Source organism: Barbus barbus (genome assembly GCF_936440315.1).
Source record: "Barbus barbus genome assembly, chromosome: 16".
Lineage (NCBI taxonomy): Eukaryota > Metazoa > Chordata > Actinopteri > Cypriniformes > Cyprinidae > Barbus > Barbus barbus.
In genome coordinates this window covers 3,273,456-3,298,517 of record NC_136744.1, presented here as the reverse complement: position 1 = coordinate 3,298,517, position 25,062 = coordinate 3,273,456, and the positions used below count along the sequence as shown (strand labels likewise).

The window sequence follows — 25,062 nt, the reverse complement described above, 5'->3', positions numbered from 1 at the left end:
GGCACCGCCGCTTCGGAATCCATGTGAGCAGGCACCGCTGCCTCGGGAGGATCGTGTGCGGCCACCACCTCTTCGAGAAAATCGTGAGGGGGCACCACTGCCTCGGGAGCTTTGTGAGCGGTCACCGCTGTCTCGGGAGCTTTGTGAGCGGGCACCGCCGCTTCGGAAGCCTTGTGAGTGGGCACCGCTGCCTCGGGAGGATCGTGTGCGGTCTCCGCCGCTTTGAGAAAATCGTGAGCGGGCACCGCTGCCTCGGGAGCTTTGTGAGTGGGCACTGCCGCTTCGGAAGACTTGTGAGTGGGCACCACCGCCTCGGGAGGATCGTGTGCGGGCACCGCCACTTCGAGAAAATTGTGAGCAGACACCACTGCCTCGGCAGCTTTGTGAGCGAACACCGCTCTCTCAGGAGGAATTATGAGCGGTCACCATCGCCTCGGGAGCTTCGTGAGCAGGCCCCGCTGTCTCGGGAGGATCGTGAGTGGGCACTGCCGCCTTGAGAGGATCGTGAGCAGGCACCGCCACTTCAGAAGCCTTATGAGCATGCACCGCCGCCTCGGGAGGATCGTGAGCGTGCACCACCGCTTCGGAAGCCTTGTGAGTGGGCACCACTGCCTCGGGAGGATCGTGTGCGGGCACCGCTGCTTCGAGAAAATCGTGAGCAGGCACCGCTGCCTCGGGAGGATCATGAGTGGGCACTGCCGTCTCGAGAGGATCGTGAGCGGGCACCGCCGCTTCGGAAGCCTTGTGAGCGGGCACCGCTGCCTCGGGAGGATCGTGAGCATGCACCGCCGCCTCGGAAGCCTTGTGAGCGTGCACCGCCGCCTCGGGAGGATCGTGAGCGGGCACGAGACCACGAGCAGACCAAGCTGCTCGCACCGACATCAGTGGGGGATCCTGCACGCTGTGCATCAGCCCAGGGTGCTCCGGAAGCGGGCGCGAAGCACTGGGCGCGGCCGCCGATGCCTCCGCTGCCCCCCGGATCGCCGCCTCGGGAGAACTGTGAATGGGCTGCGCAGCTAACTCCACCCTGAAGGCTGAGCCGCTCACCTGCAGAGCCAGGTTGATGTAGTCCTCCAGCGACTCCTCGGGGTCCCAGTATGGCACCAGGGACTTGAAGGGCTCGGCCAGGCCTCCGTAAAAGAAGACCATGAGGCAGGTCTTATCCATAGCTGACCGCCGAGCCACTCCAATGAAGTCCCTGGCATACTCCTTCATGCTCCGGTCTCCCTGGCAGATGTTGAGCAACCTCCCCGCTGGACCCATGCTGGCTGGTTGCATTCTGTCATGCAACGGCGAAGGAAGCGCTGCGAAAAGACGAGGTCAGGGTCCAAATGCAGGTAAGGTGCTTTTAATGAGAAACACAAAGGCCAACAAGGCACAAAAAACAGAACAGAAAAGGACTAGGATACTAACGGCAACGCAGTGCATGTATCCCAGACCAGAGCAGATACTAGAAACCAAAACACATCAAATAACAAATAATGCAATCAGGCAGAGTGGTGGGAGAGGACAGACTATATAGTCCGTGGCAATGGGGAACAGCTGCGGGTGTAATGGGTGTGACAGGTGTGTGAAATGTGCTAGGTGTATATAATGTGACAGGTGTATGTGGTTACAGGAGAATGAGTCCAGGAGGAAGGGAGATGGTGACCTCTGGTGGTGACAGGGAGAAGCGCAGGGCCCGGACTCATGACAGGTTGAGCACTGCACGTTTCAAAATCGAAACCCAGTGCAGGTGTTTTTATATCACTGTATTTCTGATGGAAACCATCTGTTTTCAGAAAATTTTGGATGTCATTTTTGTTGTGTCCTCTAGTACTCAGTAACTGCACAAGTAAATCAAGTCAAGTCACTTTTATTTATATAGCGCTTTTAACAATGTAAATTGTGTCAAAGCAACTGCACAAAAATCAAAAAAGGAAAATAGTGTGTCAATAATGTAAAATTAAAAGATAAAAAAAAAAAGATTTTCAGTTAAAGGCATTTCATTATTGAATTCAGTGATGTCATCAGAAACCAGAAACCAGGCTCAGTCGGGGGGCCAGTTCTCCTCTGGCCAAACGAACCAACAGTTCAATTCCAACTGCAGCAAAGTCAGATTGTAAGGGCTCAACTGGTTCCAGTGGTCTTTACCGATGGCTGTCTAAGTGGCGGGGTCCTGTCTCTGGCGCTCATCTCGGTGTCCTGGTCGCCGCTGAGGTTCAGGGCTGTAGAGGTCGTCTCTGGGTGCTGATCCACAATCTGATCAGGATACGGACTGGATCTGGTGACTGCAGTGAACATCTGGGCTGGATACGGACCGGATCGGGTGGCTACGGTGACTGGGGATATGTCCCCGGGGCTCATCCAGGTGTCCGGCCTCTGCCGACGATCAGGGCCACATACATCATCTCCCGGCACCGATCCACCATCTGATCCGGTCACGGACTGAGAAACAGACAAATATTAGCATAGATGCCATTCTTCTTATGAACAGAAAAGAAATCCTCTTAACTCTTTATTCAACACATGCTACCTTTGTCTTTTTTTTTTACAGGGTGTGGCTTCTTCTTAGGGAATACTCAGTAGCACCTCTACACTTAATACACTGCCACCTTGTGGTTAAACTACAAAACACCATTTTCCCTCTCACTTGAAAGGTTTCTTCGTATCACAGGTTAACATTAACCCTACAACAGACATTTAACATTGTAAATGAAATTCTTACTTCTGAAGCACATTTCAAGCACTTCAGGCAATTGTAACGGTTCACATAACTTACAGTGTAACACCCAAAACAAGATGCACCCCCCCCCCCCCAAGCATGTATAATGTTTCAATGAGTAACTTTGCTGTATTCCTTCAACCACACAGGTGATCTACACACTCTGCTACTCCTCCTAGGATTAAATGTCACTTGTAACTGCAAGTCCTCATTTTGTCAAGTCAAGATTATTTGTATAGCACTTTTAACAATGGAAATTGTGTCAAAGCAGCTTTACATCGGCTTGATATAAAGCTGGGTGGCTTTATATCAGCTTTACATTATTTAGACGGGAAATAGTTTGTCAAAATAGTGTCATTCTCCTCTGGCCAGAAATTGTGTGTAGCAACAGGACCTGTGAAATGTGTTAGTTTGGATACATTCCATTTCTTTTTGTCACTCAGTATGGAAGTACTTTTCCCGATTTGTTGCTCAATGTTCAAGAGTGGAGAGAACTTGGAAACTCCCTTTTTCACATTAGCAGGTTTTCACCCTCACCTGGTCCCCTGGTTTGAAAGTGTGGTACTTGGCTCCACGCCTTTTGTCCGTGCACGTTTTACTCTTAAGCTGCTTGTTTCTCATAGTGTCCTTAACCGGAGCGCATTTGTCACTCTTAGAGCCCACAGGAAAAATGTTCAGCTTTGTACGCATTTTGCGGTGGTGTAAAAGTTCAGAAGGAGAAACACCTGTAGTACGGTGTGCAGTAGCTCTATAATTTTGCAAGAACTCAGTCACTGCATGTTTCCATGGTTTCCCAATTTGTTCAGCAGAAAGGATGCATTCCTTCAGAACTCTGTTCCAACGTTCCACAGCGCCGTTGCACTGTGGGAAGTACACACTACTACGTATGTGACTTATTCCTCTCTCTTTTAAGAAAGCTGCAAACATGCTGGAGAGAAACTGAGGGCCGTCGTCGGTTACGACACATTGAGGATTGCCCTCCCTACTGAAGACTGATTGAAGGATATGACCACCTCTGCAGTAACATTTGGTGCAAATGCCACCTCAGGCCACTTACTGTGGTAATCCACGAAGGAGATGGCAAAACGGCAGTCCGAAGGTCCTCTCTCAAACGGTCCGATTATATAGATTCCTAATTTCTGCCATGGATTGGATGGCAGACTGACAGGCTGAGGTGGAGTAGGTGCAGTTTTTGCTGATTTATCATTCATTTGGCAGGTCAGAGAGGAAGAAACTGTGGATTGCACTTGAGCATCCATCTGAGGCCACCAGAATAAGTCACGCAGCCTCCGTTTAGTTTGAACAATTCATTGGTGGGTCTCATGCATCAGGTGTACTAGCTGACTACGTAATGCAGAAGGAACAATAGCGCAATGTTCACCTCTCATCACCAGTGCACCATCAACACACAGTTCATCACGGATGCATAAGAAAGGCACCAGAACAGGATCCATCTGGCGATACTATTATGGGAAGGGTCAAACAATGCAAGCACCAGGCTTCTAGAAAGCAGTTCTTTCAATGCCTTAAAAGCTGCAATCAGCAGAGTCAGTCCATTCAAACTCAGCATCTGATGCATCTCTCAGCAGGGCACGCAATGGCTCAGCAACAGAAGCGAAGTTAGGCAGGAATTTGCTGTACCACGAAATCAGGCCCAAGAACAAGCACAGGGAAGCAAGGTTGTGCGGTGCAGGGGCATCAATGATCGCAGACATGTGTTCATCATCTGGGAAAATTACGTTCTTGGAAATGACATGTCCAAGGAATTTTAGGGATGACTGCTGAACGTACACTTCTCCCAGTTCAATTCTAGTCTTGCATCAGATAAGTGTTGCATGACAGAGTGCAGCGTCACATCATGAGTAGTACCATATACTTTCCTGAGTAGTACCATATACGATAATATCGTCTAGGTAATTCCTGACTCCATGTATGCCTTTAAGAATAGTTTCCATGATTTTTTGAAACGCAGATGGTGCAGAGGCAAGGCCGTACGGAACCCGGCAATATCTGAAGAGGCCATCGTGCGTGATAAAAGCTGTGATGTCCCGACATTCCTCGTGTAAAGTAAGCTGATGGTAAGCAGCCGCCAAATCAATTGTAGTGAACACGGACGCACCTGTAAGATCACTCAAAAGTTCCTCCATGTGCGGCAGAGGATGACTGTCAACAATTAGTGCCTTATTTGGCTCACGCAGATCAACACAGAGATGAAATTTACCTTTTTTTAACGTCAGAACCCAACGTCAGATTGACGTCAGAACCCAACATCAGACTGACGTCACTCTCCAACGTTGGACAGACGTTGCATTTTGGTTGAAAATTAAAATCGGGTTGATCTCAGAACCCAACATCAGATTGATGTCAGAACCCAACATAAGATTGACGTCAATCTCCAACGTTGGACAGATGTTACATTTTGGTTGAAAATGAAAATCAGGTTGATGTCACAACCCAACGTAGGATTGACATCAATCTCCAACGTTGGACAGATGTTGTATTTTGGTTGAAAATTAAAAATGCAACATCTATCCAACATTAGAGGTTGACGTCAATCTTACGTTAAGTTCTGATGTCAACCTGATTTTTGTCAGCCTCCAACATTGCATTTTGGTTGAAAATGAAAATCGGGTTGACTTCAGAACCCAAAGTTAAATTGATTTCAGCCTCCAACATTGGACAGACATTGCATTACATCCCTATTGAAACTGGCCATTACCACATTTGTTATCAACCTGTGAATACAAAAGGAAGAGGAGTTAAATATCCAAATAATTAATTATACATAACACATTGTTACAGAAGAAGGACATATGCAGAGGGAAGTTCAGGTTAGTTTACTGAATCACCAGTATGAGACAGTGGGAATCGCAGGGGAGTAATGAACTTGACGTCTAGACCGGATTATCTGGCAATGAACTTGCGTCTTGTCCTTTCAATTGCAGGTTTGATGGCCGACACGGGAATAGCAGCGAACATACACACGCCGCCGACCTGGAGCAGAACCACGGAGACTCGGGAGCAGGCTGGGAGCAGGATCCTCGGAAGGTAAGCGAACGGAGAAACAGGTAAGTATCTTGCATGAGATAATAACTAAGGCTTGTGGAAGCTTTAGCAGTCCTTCTTCGCAGGCACGAGACCGGACATCGAGTGCTGGGTGGTGTGTGGCTTTATGGGACGCTGTGATGAGGGATGTGATGAGGAGCAGGTGAGCGTGATCAGAATTCAGGTGAGAGTGATCGCTGTGATTGGGAGATGGCAGAGCCTGGCAGGTCTGTAACAATTATGAACCGCATGTCATAGTTTGTGTTAGGTTTGTCATATCTAATGTAGATGTCACATTGGTTCTACTGTGGTGCTAGATGGAAGATCATGACCCACCCAAATTGCTATGCTTTTATCTTCTGAAGACAAAACTGATATTGCACAATTTCTAAACCTAAAACCTTCCTGGTGTTAATGTTAAAAGGCAGTGAGGATGTGAAAAATCTCTAAACGTTTACTTGGGTCTGTTGTATGTACACAAAAGTGAGAGAACAAACAACTGAATGAGCAAATTATGACTCTTATATGGTACCAAAAGCAATGTTTTGGGATATTTCACACTATGAGTTCAGTAATATCAGCAGTCTGTCATAATTTTGCAAATTGGCAATATTAGTAATATTATAATATAATAATATTTGCAAACAGGGCTTGACATTAACATAGAATCATCCCGTATTTAAGGCATATGAATGGTATTCCACATTACATCAATATGAGTGTGGTTTGTCCCATTTTTTTATTTACTTCAGTTTTATGGTTTTTGTTTGGCAGCCTTTACTGCCAGTCATTTGACCGTTTCTCTATTTTTTAACAGTGTAAAACTGTTATTTTATGGATTGTTCTAAGATTATTACTGACAAATTAAATAAAGTGATATCACTAAACAGTGTACAGAGGAACACTGTCCGTTTACAGATTTTTCCTAGATTATTATGATCAAACGCATTCAAATAAAGTGCTAAAAGTAAAATACTATCCTAAACGTTCTGCAGAGAAACACTTCTTATTTTACAGGTTATTAAAAAAAAAAAAATTAAAGTGTTAAAAGATGCTCACGATTGTAAATTAAAAGTTTTATTTTGAAAGACATAATACAAAGTCATACACTACATGACTGAGGATCATACACTACCAGACTTTAAAGTTGTTCTGAGCACAACAAACTCACTCAGAAACATGAGCCTTGGAGACGCGTGACAAATGGAAACAATATGCGTTCTAAAATCGACTGAAATATCAAAAAAAAATTATATCCTCCGACTGGATAGAATCTGAGTCTGAAGCTAAAAAACCGAAGTCTGTGACTATCATACACTATGCGATTTTTTATGGAATCTGTCAACTCAAATCTGCAGACTGGCTCTGACTTTCGGCAACAAGTGTCAACTTTTCCAGACTGTAAATTGGCGGAAAATCAGGGCAAAATTGCATAGTTTATTCCAGGCTTAATTATATATGATGCCCAGCTTTCCTTTGTCATTATTTACAAAATCGGTAAGTGTATGATGCCTGGTGTTTTAAAAATCTGTTCGGATTTTTAAAAATCGTGTAGTGTATTCCAGGCTTAAAGGGCTACTCCACCCCAAAATGAAAATTTTGTCATTAATCACTTACCCCCATGTCGTTCCAAGCCTGTAAAAGCTTTGTTCATCTTCGGAACACAATTTAAGATATTTTGGATGAAACCCATTGTGACTGTCCCATTGACTGCCAAGTAAATTACACTGTCAAGGTCCAGAAAAGTATGAAACACATCGTCAGAATATGTTATAATGTTATGAAGCGACGAGAATACTTTTTATACAGAAATAAAACTAAAATAATGACTTTATTCAACAATTAGGCACCGTAACGTCAGCACAGCGCCATTTTGGAGATTATGCCCTGGACACAAAATACATACACTCTTCTGTATCAGCCTCGACACAGGGATGCGCTATTTGCGTTCAATTCAAAGCGTAAATTGATGCAGAAGATGCATCCCTGTGTGGAGGCTGATACAGAAGAGTGTACACATTTTGTGTCCAGGGTATAATCTCCAAAATGGCACTACGTTGACACAAACAGTATTCTCGTCGCTTCATAACGTAACGATTGAACCACTAATGGCAGATGGAGTATTATGGCGATGTGTTTCATACTTTTCTGGACCTTGACTGTGTAATTTACTTGGCAGTCAATGGGACATTGACAAGCTTCCCGGTTTTCATCCAAAATATCTTAAATTGTGTTCCGAAGATGAACGAAGCTTTTATGGGTTTGGAGCGACACGGTGGTAAGTGATTAATGACAAAATTTACATTTTGGGGTGGAGTATCCCTTTAAAACTGTTTCATTATTCAGATGTAAATTTGTGTAAACAAATTTCCTGAGGAGGAATTCTTGAGAAGCAATTGAAAGAAATAAAATTATATTTTTATCTTACAAGTTAGGGTTAGTATCATGATCTTTTCTTTGAAAAAGATTGTGCAGGGAACTGTACTTTAGCTTGTATTATCCCAATCAGGTTTATAGTGTTTTTATCAATATTCGATTGACCCTTTTGGGCTTCAATATAGCTTCAAAACATACAAATAAAGGTCTATGATTCTGCACCAGAAGTGACAGACACAGCAGATAAAGAGCAGTCCTCCAAATCTGAAGTAATCAACTGGATCCTTGCTGCATCTGGGGGTGAAATAAAAATAAAAGAAAAAAAAAGATCCTTAAAAAGGAGGATTCCATTTGTGTACCTTTTCTTTAAACAACATTTGACATTATGAGATATTCTGACTAATTTAATTATCTAGCTGTGACCTAATGTTTAGAGAGGCAGACTTGTAACCTGAAGGTCATGGGTTCGAGTCTCAGTCCTGGCAGGAAATGTAGATGAGTGAATGAACAGTGCTCTCTTCAAAAACCCGCTAGTGTAAACAGGGCTTGAGGTGCCCTTGAGCAAGGCACGTAACCCCCACGGGCTGCACAATAAAAAAGGCTGACCACTGCTCTGGGTGTGTGTTCTCTAATCACTGCTGTGTGTGTACTCTATTTGTAATTATAAAGAAATGAGTATTCACAACAAATAACTTTTTGTAAACCAGATGTAAATTCATAAACAAATTTTGTACCCAGAAAAATGCCAATAAATACACTAAAATATATATATATAATTAATATTTTTATAAATTGCTAATATGCTACCTGTATATTTATAATTAATATAATTATTAATATGTTTACTCTGTTTTTCTATCACAAGTGGGTGAAATGTCTAACAAATGTACTTGAGGAGATCATTAAATTACTCAAGTATCTTCATACTTACCCACATTATTCCTAAACGCAGAAGTAAGCCTATGGGCGAGACTTCCAGTTCATTAGCCTTAAATAACAATAAGAATAACAACATGCAGTAAACAGTAAAACTGTTTGCATTACAAACCAGTGTGTTCATATTTAAGATAATACACCAAAATAATGTGGTAAGACGCACCAATTTGCAATATCAAGCAGCAAAACGAGCAGTTCTGTACAGCTAAAAAAGTAAAAATATCTGGAAGAAAGAGACCGCAAGCAAGACCCATAAAATCTACAAATGGGCCATTTTTATGTGAAGAATAAGGTGGATATGATGAAAATTATGTCATCATTTACTCACTTATGTCTTTTCCAACCTGCATAACTGACTTTTTTTTTCTGTGGAACACAAAAGAAGATTAAAAAAGACATGAGGGTTAGAAAATGATGAGGGAGTTTTGATTTTGAGTGAGCTAAACTCAAAAATTAAGTTTGAATCACAGTGGTGCCTTGGTGCAGAGTTTGCCTGCTTTGCCCATGTTCACATTTCAGCACATATAACGGCACATGATCATTAAAGTATTATGAATACTCACTTTTACAGAAGATCATATGGCAGAAGATTTTCAATCCAAAAACCTCTGGACCATGAGAGGGAAAACACACACACACACAAATGAATATTTAACAGGTTTAATAAAACAATATTAATTGTTGACTTACTGACAGAGACAGACAGGCTTACAAAAAGTTTGGCTACTCACCAGCTTTATACAAACACTTAACAGTAAGTTGGATCCAAAAGCATGGTTTGTATAGTATTCTTCAGGTGGTTTCATGATCTCTCTGTTGAACGAGTCTACATGTCAGTTTTTCACGTTCCAGAGTGAGACATTTTATTTTACAATAAAATAACAATATCGTTATTTTTATTATTTCATTCTGTTATTAAAAATAAGATCAGCAAAAGGCGGCCTTCAGTACTTAACTCATATTAACGTCAAGCATCCCGCTATTTATTCTGTCATTCATGTGTATGTATCTATTAAAACCTCCATAACTTGTAGTACTAACGTTACTGTAACGGTTGGTGGTTGTAGTAATCGGCGCCCACGATGATGAATAACAAAAGATATCTTTATTTAGCATCAACTCACATAAAACCATTGTAAACTTAAGATCCGACAAGGATTGGGACAAAACTGAATGCTTATAAAGAAACAGGAAACAAAGGAGCATACTAGATAATTAATCAAACACAGGTGACAAGACTAAATGATGATTACTAATTAACTAAATCAGAACAGGAACTACCAAATAAGGTCAAAACAGAACTGAAAGGAAAACCGACATGTGACAGATACGCGGATATATTTACATTTCGCAATATAAAAAAAACAACGAGTCACTTTTAATCATGCCCAAGACATCGTCACACAGCCTTATCTGGACAGTATTAAAACATAATAGAGCTTGGAAAACTACGTCACTGTGCATTGAATTATGGGTAGTCGCCGCCATGTTTTAGGTCACGGTCGTCAGCCGTCAGTATTACAAGATATTAATATTAAAAAGAAAAAACAATGCACCGATCCAAGGAAAAGCAAAATCTTCCATACCAAGAAAAGCTTCATGAAGTGTCAAAGCCGAGGTATTTAGAAAAACTAAAAATAATCAACGGGCTCGATCCGTACGAGCATAAAGAGTGGTCGGACGATCTAAATGAGTTACCGCAAATCTCTTGAGGCCCACCTCCAATTTACTAATGGATTGGGTGCAGGACCTGCAGATTTTCCACGTTAACGAGCAGAAAACTGTTGTTCGCACAAAGGTATGTCAAAAATACTCAACTCTGTCACCAATAAACGTCTTTTCATCAGCAGTTTGTTTTTCTGTTTGTCTCAGTATTTATGTATCTGTCTGTCTACATACCTATCTCTACATATCAGCTTATGTCTGTCTATCTGTCTGGCTGATTATCTATCTGTATATACATATGTATATATCTTTCTGTCCATCTAGTATGTGTCCGTACATGTTTCTGTACATCCATCCATCTATCTGTCTGTGTATCTATATAGACAGATAGATACACAGATAGAGAGATAGATAGGAAATGTCGAGAGATAGATAGCTGTGTACATACCTATCTATCTATCTGTCTGCCTGTCTGTCTCTCTGTCTAGTGTTATGCATTAGTGTATTATTAATTTGATACCTTACAGTATTATTTATGTTTTAGGTTTTGCACTCTCAACGCCTTAACGAACATCTGCTCAAGCCATGGGTGATCCTCAGCCCTAGTGGCCAAGTGGAGTGTGCACACTGCACATACATGGCTGGCATAGCAGAGTCTTGCACACACGTCGGGGCTGTCCTGTTTAAAATTGAAGCAGCAGTCCGGATACGGGGGACCAAGACTATCACTGATGTTTCAGCCTTCTGGATGATGCCCGCTAATGTCGAGGTCCAAGGTCCAAGCAGAGGTGGGCTACAAGACTGACTTCACCTCTGGTGCAGCTAAGAGGGTTGCACTTGACAAGTGTATTAGTGGGGAGAGAGGGATATCAGGGATTCTCGTTCACATGAGCCCATACTTTCAGACCTGTCACCCCTGCTTCAGATTATGCATACTCAAACCAGGGCTGTTTGTCTTTCTGGGATGGAGGAGTACTACCATCATTATATCAATCCTGTTAAGCCACATGTAGTGCCAAAGTCCCTACAGCACCTTCGTGACCCAGGAAAGGATGAATACAACCTACCTGACCTGCTCCAGCATTGCAACACCCTCACACACCTGCAAGCGGTAACAGAGACACAGGTAGCTGCAGTGGAAGCTCGGTCAAGACTGCAGCATCGATCACCTGTCTGGTACACATCAAGAGCAGGAAGAATAACAGCTTCCAATATGCATGCCATTCTGTCTGCTAGTGTTGACAAAACAGCTACATCCGCTGTGGAAATAGTGTGCTATCCCAAAAAAACAGCAACCTCAACTGCTATCAGATGGGGGATAGACAATGAAGAAACAGTAAGACAGGCTTATGTCTCACAGAAAGCATCCAAGCACCTCAACCTAAAAGTGGAGCAATGTGGATTTATCATAAATCCATTATTTCCTGAGGTTGGGCCATCACCTGACACCCTCATACACTGCACATGTTGTGGGAAAGGCTGTCTGGAAATCAAATGCACATTTAAGCACCGCAACAGCTCCATCCTGCAGGCTTGTTCAGGTGACAGCACTTTCTGTCTCCAGGTAACTGATGGGACATTACACTTAAAAGACACACACAAGTACTACAGTGAAGTACAAACACAGATCTTTGTTACCGGATCAAACCTTGATTTTGTTGTGTGGACAGCGAAAGACTGTGCTACGGTTCGGGTCTTTCCAGATACACAATACTGGAGAACAGTTCTAAAGAAGGCATGGGACGTCTTCCACAAGGTTTCACTACCTGAGCTTGTGTCTTGTTGCTACACTCGACAAGCCTCCACAAAGACACCTAATTCATCAGAGTTGCAGCCATCTCACACAAACAGAGCAGGAACACAGGCACATGACAACAGAAAAATACTCTGGTGCATTTGTAGAGGCGCTGAAGACCTGGATGACATGGTGGCTTGTGACAATGACAGCTGTGCCGTTCAGTGGTTCAGTTGCTCAGTTGTGTGGGACTGAAGCAGGCACCGTCAGAAAGTGAGCCATGGCTTTGTACCTCCTGCACATTGGAGCCCACGTGTGTTTTTGTACTTTAATTAATTCAATACTTGTTTTTTACTTATTGCATTGTTGACCGTGTTCTTGATACTTGAAGTTTACACTGCTGTTTCACCCTACACCTGTTGTATCTATCCATCTATTGTTCTATCTATCTATCTATCTATCTATCTATCTATCTATCTATCTATCTATCTATCTATCTATCTATCTATCTATCAGGCAGTTGGACTTGAAGTTTACAGCACTATTACATCTTACACCTGTTGTATTTGCACTATAGTATAACTTAACTTTTCTGTTGAATAGTTATTTATTTGCCTTTTTTACCTACTGCAGTTACCTGTGTTCTTGATACTTGAAGTTTACAGCACTGTTACATCTTACGTTGTATTTGCACTACAGTAGTAGAACTGAACTTTTCAATTTTATTTATTCCTATGTTACTGTGAACTCTACACATTTACATCAATGTGTTATACACAAATAAAGGGATACAGAAATGTTCGTGTTTTTTTCCATTTATTACTGCAACGTGGTATGCAATATGTAAAACAGATAATGCATGTTTAACTGAAAGCTGTAAAACATTCAAAAGTATAAATCATACGTAAAATAACATTTTAACATGTTTGTGTACAAGTACAAGCCAGTGCACCAGAGGTTTGAGATTTCTAAACATAGTGCCTAGGGTCTCTCTGAATGTGGTGGACACTGTCTTTCGATCCACAGAAAAGAGGTATACAATGTGCTGAATTGGCAAATTCAGTCTGAAGCGCATCAGTGTTGAAAGGAGCATCTGAAAAGGTGAGAGTTTTCGGGCAGTCTGTTGCAGGCAGGGAAGAAGCTGTGTCAGCACACCCATCAGAAGCACAAAACACGGAAGTCCAGTGTAGTACCTGACCTTCGCATCATCATCTTTAAAGGAATCCTCTTCCATGTTCTTTTCAGCAAGCTCTTTCTTGAGTCTCCGGTTCTCCTCTAACAAGCGGTTAATTTCAGCACGCCTACAGCTACAAAGATGGCATTCCAGCTGTTCTGCAGTGTTGTCATTTGGCCCTGCGTCTTCCATCTGTGGACCATCATCTGCTGTTGCAGCTTCATCCTGGCCAGCTACATGTAGTGCTGCGGGTGCAGCGTCATCCTCAGTGATAATTTTTTGCCTCCTTTTACATCGGTTAAACCGCCCACACTCCATTGCTTTGACTTCTGTCTGCCCAAGATGCAGCGATGGAACCCATCAAAAACATTTTTTTAAATAAAAGATAGCAAATATCTATTGATTTTTATTTTTTAGGCTGTTACATGTAAGTAATTGGTAAAATGATGTTTTCACTTATGCTCACAACCAGGGTTAGGCACATCTGTGCCATTCACTATTCACCTATAATTTCCCTATGAACTTCTAGTTAAAATAGGGTTAGGTTTAGGAGTACAGAGAAGGTGTGTACATGTCTGGCTATACTTGTAAATTACAGTTACATTCACATGACCAATAATGACCCTTTTGAACTTTAACAAATCCCTTGCCTCAATTGTATAACCACTCTTATGCCTAAATGCAGCTGTGCATACAACTGTATCTGACCCTTCGCTGTAAGTGTTACACCACCTGTTGGTTTAGGTTTATTCCTTTGTCCACAGTAACACTTACTACAAACACTGTCATAATTGGAACATTTGTCTACAGATTACACTGTTGGCTGCAGTGGCAATGCTGTTACAGCATTCGTGGTATGGGAAAATGTAAACTGTAAATGTTGATGTGCGACTAATTCAACAATAATTGAGGCCTTTGATAAAGAATGTACTCTTATTCATTTCATCACTGTATTGCTTGCAACAGCAAGATGACTCAGTGGTTATGCAGTCACCTCACAGCAAGGTGTTTCCATAACACAGACATGCACATTTGACAAATTGAGGATTCAAAATTTTCCATATTTGAATGTATGTTTTCTACACATTGCATGGAAAGTATGCATTCCAGTCCTCTCAGACCCTTTTCTCTATGCTCTGTTTTTGTCTTATTTCAAATTTCTCAGTAGGTATAGGGTTTCTCTCACACAAATAACAAATGCATATTCTGATCAGATAACATACCAATACTTTACGATGGCTGTATGACATGTGTTTGTGAAGTCAATGATTTTTTTGTTTTTTGGAGAGTTAGAGGTTTTAAAGATTATGCATATTTTTCTCTGTTCACAATTTCCATTGCAAAGCAATTTGGATCAGCTGGTGTGTGGGCAGAGGCCTGAAAGTTTCAACCTGGAGATTAGTGCAGCTTTAGAAAACAGACTATGCATATTTTGATGTAATGAAATAAGTCAGCTATATTTGTGTTCAGAATTGCAGAGTTTAATTGTAAAAACACCTAAATATAAAACTGAAAGAAAAATGCTAGTATGGACATAAACCTTTAATGAGCTACATATTACAGATTATTTGTGTGAATTTACATTAATTTATATACAATTTAAGACAACAGAAAAAATACAGTATAAATAATACAATTAAAAAATGAGAAATACTATAATTTGTGATTAATAATATAATAGCTACTTAAAATAACAGTTGTTAATTTATAGAAGTTGTTCTACAGAATTTTGCTAATAATTTCAAATAACAGAAAAATACTGTGAAAACAGCATTAAATGTACAGTTCTCTTGTGAAAATTGTTGTTGTTGTTTTTTACCTCATCACTAAATGACAGTATTTGACATCAATATGACATCGGCTTAAGATGTTGGCTCAACATTGTATTTTGGTTAGTTAATGCCACAACCTAAAACTAACAAAAAAATCTACGTCTAAAGATGCTATAATTTAACGTTGTGTGGACGTTGCCAATATGACGTCTAGGAGACCTTGGGTTTTGGTTGCCATACCTGATGACTAAATATCAGTATTTTACATTAATGTGACGTTGGCTTGAGACGTTGGCTCAACTTTGGATTTTGGTTAGTTAATACCGCAAACTAAAACTTGCAAAAGACCAACGTCTAATCATGTTAGAGTTTGACATTGAGTGGACGTTACCATTATGACGTCTAGGAGACGTTGGGTTTTGGTTGCCATACCTGACGACTATATATCAGTATTTGACGTCAATGTGACATTGGCTTGAAACGTTGGCTCGATGTTGGATTTTGGTTAGTTAATGCCACAACCTAAAAATAACTGAAGATCAACGTCAAATGATGTTAGAATTTGACGTTGTGTGGACGTTACCATTATGACGTCTAGGCGCTGTTGGGTTTTGCTTGCCATACCTGACGACTATATATCAGTATTTGACGTCAATGTGACGTTGGCTTAGGATGTTGGCTCGACGTGGGATTTTGGTTACTTCACAACACAACCTAAAAACAACAAAATATCAACGTCAACTGACGTCGGTCTTGGACGTCAAATTAACGTTGTCATTAGAAGTTGGCTTGACATTGAATTTTGGTCACCTGACGTCGCGACCTAAATCTAACCTAATATTAACGCATATGACGTTGTGTGCCTGCTGGGGCCTTACCGGGGAAACCTCGAGCTCTCCCGCTCCAACAGCGCCTTCTGCTGGCAGTGAATTCTGCTGGCACATATATATGCGGTAGTGTAAATAGTGTAAGTCTGTGGGACTATGGTATAAATAAATTCAACTGTATAACAGTTTCAGTGCAATTCATGTTATAATGTTAGAATTAAAGAACAATAAACATAATACATATTACCGTTGCACTTATCTGTACATAGTCAATGCAGTTATTTTTAAACTGTTGTTGACATCCTATCTAAAACGGGATTTAGCCAAAAAAACAACAACAATAACATTACCACTTTAATATGTCTTGCAATTTGCGTGCAAAGGCTCTGCACGATCCTCTTGTTCAATATTCTCGAGGTCTGAATTGATATGGCAATAACTTGCTGTTCTGGCAAGGGGCGGGGCAATACTGAAATGCCATCTAAGCTGTTCGCCAATCATAACGCACTGGGACAGCTAACCAATCACAACACACTTCGTTTTCGTAAGCCTTCATCAAACCCGGAACTAATCGAGCCATTTGTGTCAGGCTGGGGAGAAAGGTATTGTAATAATGTAAATTATGTGAAAAATAACACAATTTTCGAACCACCAAGCATGAGAGCATGTTCTAGTACGCCCCCAAAACAAAATCAAGACTTTGTAAAAGAGCATAATAGGACCCCTTTAAGAGCTGCGGATGACGCGGTTATTTTAACAGAAACAATGCAGCAAATTTATTTTTCTTACTATTTATCTCTCATTATAACCTATGACTCTTACTGTTCAAACCAAATATGATCATGTAACAATCCATGTAAACATTTTTTCTATTATTATTTTATTTTTTTATTTTTCCGGACCTCTACTTGGAAGAAAATATAGAGTCTGTGTCTCTTGGAACTTTAATTGAATACCCCTGACTTTTATCAAAAAGAAATACTTGATTTGTATGGTTTAGTAATATCTGTGTCACATATTTCCTTATGTGTCATGGTAAATGGGACTTATCTTATTATAGAATTTGATTACAGAAAAAACAGTTTTAAACATGTGAATGGATTAAAACATAAGTAACTGTCACGGGGCTGACGAGACGTGCGGATCCATTTGCAAAGCTTTATGAAACATGGTCAAGACAGGCAGGGTCGAATAACCAGCAAACAGGTATGTTGAGGGCAAGACAGAAGAGTGGTCAGTAAACAGGCGTGGTCGACAATCGGCGTACAATATCCAAACAGGGCAAGGCAGAGAGAATAATCCAAGAACTCGGGCAGGAATCAAAACACAGGAAAACTGACTAGAAAACAGGGAAGCGCTTGGTATGCAGACTAGGCTAACAATACTCGGCGGTGAGCAAGAGCAAGTCCCAGGCTTAAGTAGTGAGTGGTGGTGATTGTGAAATGGTGATCAGGTGTGGGTGTGATAATTGAGAACAGCTGTGCGTGATTAGGGAGTGCAATGGATGGTGGGAAATGGAGTCCAATGTGCTTGTGAGTGAAAATAGTCACTGTGGTGAACGGGTGACCTCTAGTGGTGGTTGACCGGGAGAGCATGGACCAGATTCGTGACATAGCCCCCCCCCAAAGAGCGGCTTCCAGACGCTCCCAAACAATCCAGGAGGGCGGTGGAGCAGAACAGGGGGAGGGACGGAGGGCCAGGCCCGCGAGGAAGTGGGAAGACCGGGGACTGAGGCAGAACCGGCAGAGCAGGAAACCAGGGCGGAGCCACAGGCCAGGGCGGAGCAGGCGAGACCGGAGCCCACCAGGGCGGAGCAGGCGAGACCGGAGCCCACCAGGGCGGAGCAGGCGAGACCGGAGCCCACCAGGGCGGAGCAGTGGACCACCATGGCGGAGCAGATGACCACCAGACCCGAGCAGAGGACCACCACAGGGAGGCAGACAGGGCAGGAACCCATGACAGAGACTGGGATCTGAGGAGAACAAGGACAGAAAACACAGAGAGAGCAGAGACAGACAACACAGAGAGAGCCTTCATGGTCTCAGGAGCCGTGGCAGGGCAGGACGGGACCAGAGCACACCTGGGTGGAGCAGGAGACCCCCAGAGCCAGGCAGCTGACCACCACCGCGGAGCAGACAGAGCCAGAGCCCACCAGTGTGGAGTAGACAGGGCAGAGGATCTCCACGGTAGAGCAGACTGCTCAGGAAGCCATGGCAGGATCAGGGATCTGGGGGAAACAGAGACAGACGCCACAGGGAGAACAGAGACAGACAACACAGAGAGAGTCCCCATGGTCCCAGGGGCCGTGACAGGGCAGGTCGAGAGTTCGTAGACGGTCTCAATGGCCGTGGCAGGACAGGACGAGGATTCAAAGGCAGCTTCCATAGCCGTGACTGGGCAGGACGTGGATTCACAGACGGCCTCCATAGCCGTGACGGGACAGGGCGTGAGCTCACAGACGGCCTCTTTAGCCGTGACGGGACAGGGCGAGAGCTCACAGACGGCCTCTTCAGCCGTGACAGGACAGGGCGTGTGCTCAAAGACGGCCTCCTTGGCCGTGACAGGACAGGGTGTGAGTTCACAGACGGCCTCCTTGGCCGTGACAGGACAGGGCGTGAGCTCACAGACGGCCTCTTTAGCCGTGACAGGACAGGGCGAGAGCTCAGGAACGGTCTCCATGGCCGTGACAGGGCAGACAGTGAGTTCAGGAACGGCCTCCGTGGCCGTGACAGGGCAGACAGTGAGTTCAGGAACGGTCTCCGTGGCCGTGACGGGGCAGACAGTGAGTTCAGGAACGGCCTCCGTGGCCGTGACGGGGTAGACCGTGAGTTCAGGAACGGCCTCCGTGGCCGTGACAGGGCAGACCATGAGGTCCGGAACGGCCTCCATGGCCGTGACAGGGCAGACCATGAGGTCAGGAACGGCCTCCGTGGCATGAGAACTGGATTCTCGGGATTCGGGAGTAGATGCCACCACTTCGGGAGGTTCTGCAGCGGAAGCCGCCACCTCTGGAGGCACGGGAGCAGACTCGTGAACAGGAGAGACCTCAGGAACAGACTCGTGGACAGGAGAGGCCTCAGGAGCACAGTGTGCAGCCCACACGCTCAAAATGGCGACCGCCATAACGGGAAGCACTGAGGTCAGGGGAACAGTCTCTGTAACAGCCAGGGTTGAGGCCCTGGGAATGCCAGCTGCTCGCACTGACGTCAGTGGTGGGTCCATCACACTGGATATCAGTACTCGAAGGACTGACCTTGAATCTGTGGTAACAGCCTCTGGCAGTTCGGTGGAGGCGTGAAGAGACTCTGGCTGGAGCACTGAGGCGTGGTGTGCAGACACTGGCTGGAGCACTGAGACGTGGTGTGCAGACTCTGGCTGGAGCACTGAGACGTGGTGTGCAGACTCTGGCTGGAGCACTGAGACGTGGTGTGCAGACTCTGGCTGGAGCACTGAGACGTGGTGTGCAGACTCTGGCTGGAGCACTGAGACGTGGTGTGCAGACTCTGGCTGGAGCACTGAGACGTGGTGTGCAGACTCTGGCTGGAGCACTGAGACGTGGTGTGCAGACTCTGGCTGGAGCACTGAGACGTGGTGTGCAGACTCTGGCTGGAGCACTGAGACGTGGTGTGCAGACTCTGGCTGGAGCACTGAGACGTGGTGTGCAGACTCTGGCTGGAGCACTGAGACGTGGTGTGCAGACTCTGGCTGGAGCACTGAGACGTGGTGTGCAGACTCTGGCTGGAGCACTGAGACGTGGTGTGCAGACTCTGGCTGGAGCACTGAGACGTGGTGTGCAGACTCTGGCTGGAGCACTGAGACGTGGTGTGCAGACTCTGGCTTGACAGCGACGACGTGAGCAGACTCTGGCTTGACAGCGACGACGTGAGCAGACTCTGGCTTGACAGCGACGACGTGAGCAGACTCTGGCTTGACAGCGACGACGTGAGCAGACTCTGGCTTGACAGCGACGACGTGAGCAGACTCTGGCTTGACAGCGACGACGTGAGCAGACTCTGGCTTGACAGCGACGACGTGAGCAGACTCTGGCTTGACAGCGACGACGTGAGCAGACTCTGGCTTGACAGCGACGACGTGAAGGGGTGCTGTTTCTGCCGCCATTTTGTGAGTGAGTGCGGTGTCGCGTTCCTCCGCGACACCCACAGTAAAAGAAGAGCCCACGCACAGCAAAGCATAATCCATAAACTCAGCGAGTGACGAACGCGGACCCTCTCTAAATAGTTTACCTCTGAGAGGTTTATTAACGCCATCACCAAAAAGATGAATCAAAAAACAGTCCGGCAGATCTGAGTCATTGGCTAAGCTTAAAAACTCCTCAATACACTCCTCCAATGATCGGGTACCCTGCTTGAACCGCAACAGACGAAATGCTGTGTCCATACCATTCTCCTGATCCTTTGAAAAGCTGCTGGATCCTCTTGTGGCCGAGTATTCTGTCACGGGGCTGACGAGACGTGAGACGTGCGGATCCATTTGCAAAGCTTTATTATGAAACATGGTCAAGACAGGCAGGGTCGAATAACCAGCAAACAGGTATGTTGAGGGCAAGACAGAAGAGTGGTCAGTAAACAGGCGTGGTCGACAATCGGCGTACAATATCCAAACAGGGCAAGGCAGAGAGAATAATCCAAGAACTCGGGCAGGAATCAAAACACAGGAAAACTGACTAGAAAACAGGGAAACACTTGGTATGCAGACTAGGCTAACAATACTCGGCGGTGAGCAAGAGCAAGTCCCAGGCTTAAGTAGTGAGTGGTGGTGATTGTGAAATGGTGATCAGGTGTGGGTGTGATAATTGAGAACAGCTGTGCGTGATTAGGGAGTGCAATGGATGGTGGGAAATGGAGTCCAATGTGCTTGTGAGTGAAAATAGTCACTGTGGTGAACGGGTGACCTCTAGTGGTGGTTGACCGGGAGAGCATGGACCAGATTCGTGACAGTAACAGGCTGGATTACATTAACCTTATATCTTAACACCTCTTTTTTTCCAAAAAAAAAGCAGATCATATATTTTGTCTATAGCTTCGTAAATAGGAAGATTTAAATACATGAGGATTGTGAATGGGATTATTTTAGTGAGCCATTAAATGACTTCAGACCCGATTCGGACTCGCGACCAAAGACTCGAGACTTGACTCAGACTCCAAGTTAAACACTTCAGACTTGACTCAGACTCCAAGTTAAACACTTGTGAACATCTCTGTTCTGAGCACAGACATCCTGACGTCTCATTTTGAGTTTCAAAAAATACCGTTAATAATACAGGGATAAAATGACATGAAGATGCTGAACTCCTTTAAATCAAGTTTAGAAATTATTAATGACTCCGGGAAGCAGCAGGCTTGTATGTGGATATTGAAGTAAAAGTTAATGCTTCAGAGAACTTCAAAGATGGTATTGGCTCATGGGATATTGTTTTGTGCAAGCATGTGTTGGGAATAGGATATGCAGTCTGCAGGAAGAATTTATTTCTGAAACGGAGAGAGACGGAATAATAAAGGTTCTGCCCCTGAGTAACGATTAGTGAATAATACAGAAAGCATGTTAAAATATTAAACTAATTTCCCATATTCCCAAAATGATTCATTAAAACCACATTTGTAAAGAAATAATTGGACCACAGGCGTAATTATCAGGTAGTACATTCACTGTCAGTGCATTATAAGCTCTGCTATAAAGGTCAGCTTGACAATGCTGCAGTTCTTTTCATTCTTATACATGTAAACCACAGCTTCCTATGAAAGTCTGACAGGCCTGCCAGCTATATAACAGCAGTGCAGAGTGATTCCTATTAATCACAGAAAATCATTTTCTAAAACATTCTGGCTGCAAGTCAAATGGACTCTATTCCAAAACTTGGAGACAAAACCTCAGAGGCAAAAAGACACTTTCTTATATCCAAAGTCTAACACAGAATCAAGTTTATCAATAACAATTGTTTGGTTTAATTTAGTACTTGCTATTTCACCTATTTTGATTTTACTTGTATTTGTGTATGCTATGTGTTTTTATACTTTATACCATGTTAGCTTACACCAAACACTCTTCAGTGCTGCATGAGGAGTGCTATTCATACATAAGAGATCCAAATCAGTCTCTCTTTAGAAGAAAGCTCAATACGTTTTAAAACCGAGCCATTGTGTGTCACTGCTCATGCAAAAAATGTTATCAAAGCTTTAACGCATTATCACACCATCATTATGAAATTAACAATTACTGTATTAAGATTTGATAGAAGAGCATATTTCCTCAAGGGAAACCAGCATAATCACTGTGATTTGGCAAATGTTTCTATTTATTTTCTCAGTATTGATCGTTCCTGCCATCTTCTGGCTAGAAAAAAATTATTGCAGCAGTCCACTAGTCTTTCATGCTCCATCTTGTCTCACATACTTTGAGCTTTGAAAAAATCACTACAAGAGCTAATGTTTGATTAATTTACCTTACATTACTATAATGATATTGGTGTCATACAGGATTAAGTTGCTTGCAAAATATTTTATTAAGTCAGAATGTATGTTCTTTTCTGAATGACCTTCAAAGGAGAACAATACCTTTTGCCTGCAGAATGCATAAGCCTTCCATTTGGGTTTTTATTTTATTAATTGTGTTTTAGTTTATATTTCAAAAAGTGGTGCAGTGTTATTTTAATTCATGGTGATGGATGAAAACCATCAAAGTTTTGCAATTTAATTAACAATCTTCTCTGAATATGTATAGTTCAATGGATTTTCATTTGGCATTTGTATCAATTAAACTCGTCGTTTTTCTTTCTGATCATTGGCTTATGATTACTTACAACCATTTAGCTTCAACTCAATATCCATGCCAACTGCTCAGTTACACTACCTACAATAAAATGTGTTTGACTTTAGTGTAGAAAATGAATTTTAGTAGTATGTACTTTTTATTGATCTACATCTACACGTTTATCTGATTTAGAGTGAGAGTTTGTCAGTTTGTGTACACTTTGGTTTGATGCACTAAACACAGGATAGTAGTGTTGTGGCTAAAAGGGCTAGTAGACAAGGAAATCCTCTCTTTGAGACATGCAAAAGTCAGGCTGCAGGCTTTCAATCGTACAGTCGGACGTGTCCATGGTGCACAGGCTGCAGTCGCAGCTGAGAGCCACCGGGTAGGTGATATGAGGGTCCACCCCTGGAGGACAGTCTGGCAGGCGGACTGTCTCGTAGCGCACGTCCCGGTAAGTGCACACGTGTTGGTAGATGGTGGAAAATGGGCTCTTGTATACAGGCTCCTAGAAGTGTAAGATAATGCACTGTCACCACTGGAAATAATGATGTTTGTATATTAATATGAATTCAAATTAATGTTGCTGAAAAATGTTTCCATGCAAATGAACAGGTAAAAAAAAAAAAAGAAGACACTGACAAGAAAGTAAGCACCTTTGTCAGGCAGTGACCACTGCAGATGGTGGTCTGAAACACCAGACATTTTGGACAGCCCTCCTTTTCCACAGCTACGGTCTCATTAACTGGCTCACAGTGAGGAAGAAAAGAGCTTTGAGCAACGGCTAGTAGGACAACTACAGAGAATAAGAGGAGGATGTTTCGAACAACTAAAACCCTGTATGAAAGGAGGGAGAGCAATTTCATTTACCGGGAAGCCCCACTGAAACAGTAAAAAGCAAAAGAAAAGAAAAAAACTGAACAAATGTTACTGCATTAAATATTTATTAGACTTACTTGACAGGTGTCCCCATTGCTCAGCAGGCTGTTAAAAGTGGCTCTGTGTGTTCAGTCACATGGCCTCTGGGTAGATTTATATAGAGCAGGGAAACCAACAATTAAACTAAAATCTGACCTTAAATGAATCACACTGATCTCAAGAGGATTATGTGTTTCCATTCTCCCGTAACAACTCTCTAAATTCATCAGGTCAGAATGAACCGATAAAAGACACCTGTGTTCATTCAGTGCACATTATATACAGTAGTTTATCTAATCTAAAATCATCTGCATGCAATAAAAGTAGACTCCGTGGCCTCGGTGTTAAACAGGTACAGCGTCAGGAAATAATCAAGGTCTAACGCTCTCAGGTTTCACTGCGAGTGAGTCCTTTGGTGTTTGCAAGGCAGTGAACACTGAAACACCATCATATAGCAGCCTTTATCAAGGTGATATAGTGTTTCTCAGTTCTGTTGCATTATCTCCAAAGATTAGGGAAAAACTCATGACTCCTATAAAACAGTGTCATTTTACTCTCATTGAGAGACTATTCTAGTGTAAATATATAGTATAATATTTTACACACACTATATAAATCATAGGCTATACCACTACTAATAATAGGAATATAACGACAATAATACTAATAGTGATAATAATAATAATAATATCAGTTAACATTTATTTTATTTGTCTTAGTTTCAGTTTTGTTCTCTATCATACTAATCCACTAAAATAACACAGCTATAAACGGACTCTTGACAACATTTAAAACGGATGAAGCATGCATTTACCCAGGATCAAAACCTAAAAGCTAAACCTATCAAAAACGTATGCTTTTCTTTTTTAAATCAGTGTAAATAAAACAGTACAACAAATACTACCATGATGTATTAATACTAGAATGGGGGGGAATGATAGTCATGGAAATCATTTAAAAAAAAAAAACACAAATGTTCTTGACCGATTTTATGATTCTTTTTTATATTCAGGTTTTACTGCAGATATAATATTGCCAAGCTGCGTGTACAGCAGAGAATGATTCAGGATGGCATAAAAAATAAAGTAATGAAGGCACAAATTTAGACCCCTCATGGAAGACTGGGATCAGTAAAAGTTCCT

The 25,062-nt window shown here is 42.9% G+C and overlaps 1 protein-coding gene across 1 annotated transcript; it reads right to left on the bottom strand.

Moving 5' to 3' along the window:
- Positions 1-23,270: 23,270 nt before the first annotated feature.
- Positions 23,271-23,975, bottom strand: LOC306882151 (gonadotropin subunit beta-2; the record flags this gene model as incomplete). Its single annotated transcript, XM_079436633.1, has 3 exons — positions 23,271-23,510; positions 23,659-23,839; positions 23,959-23,975. 3 exons carry the CDS (start codon positions 23,973-23,975, stop codon positions 23,271-23,273), a joined length of 438 nt encoding a protein of 145 aa, XP_079292759.1.
- Between the last annotated feature and the right edge of the window lie 1,087 nt (positions 23,976-25,062).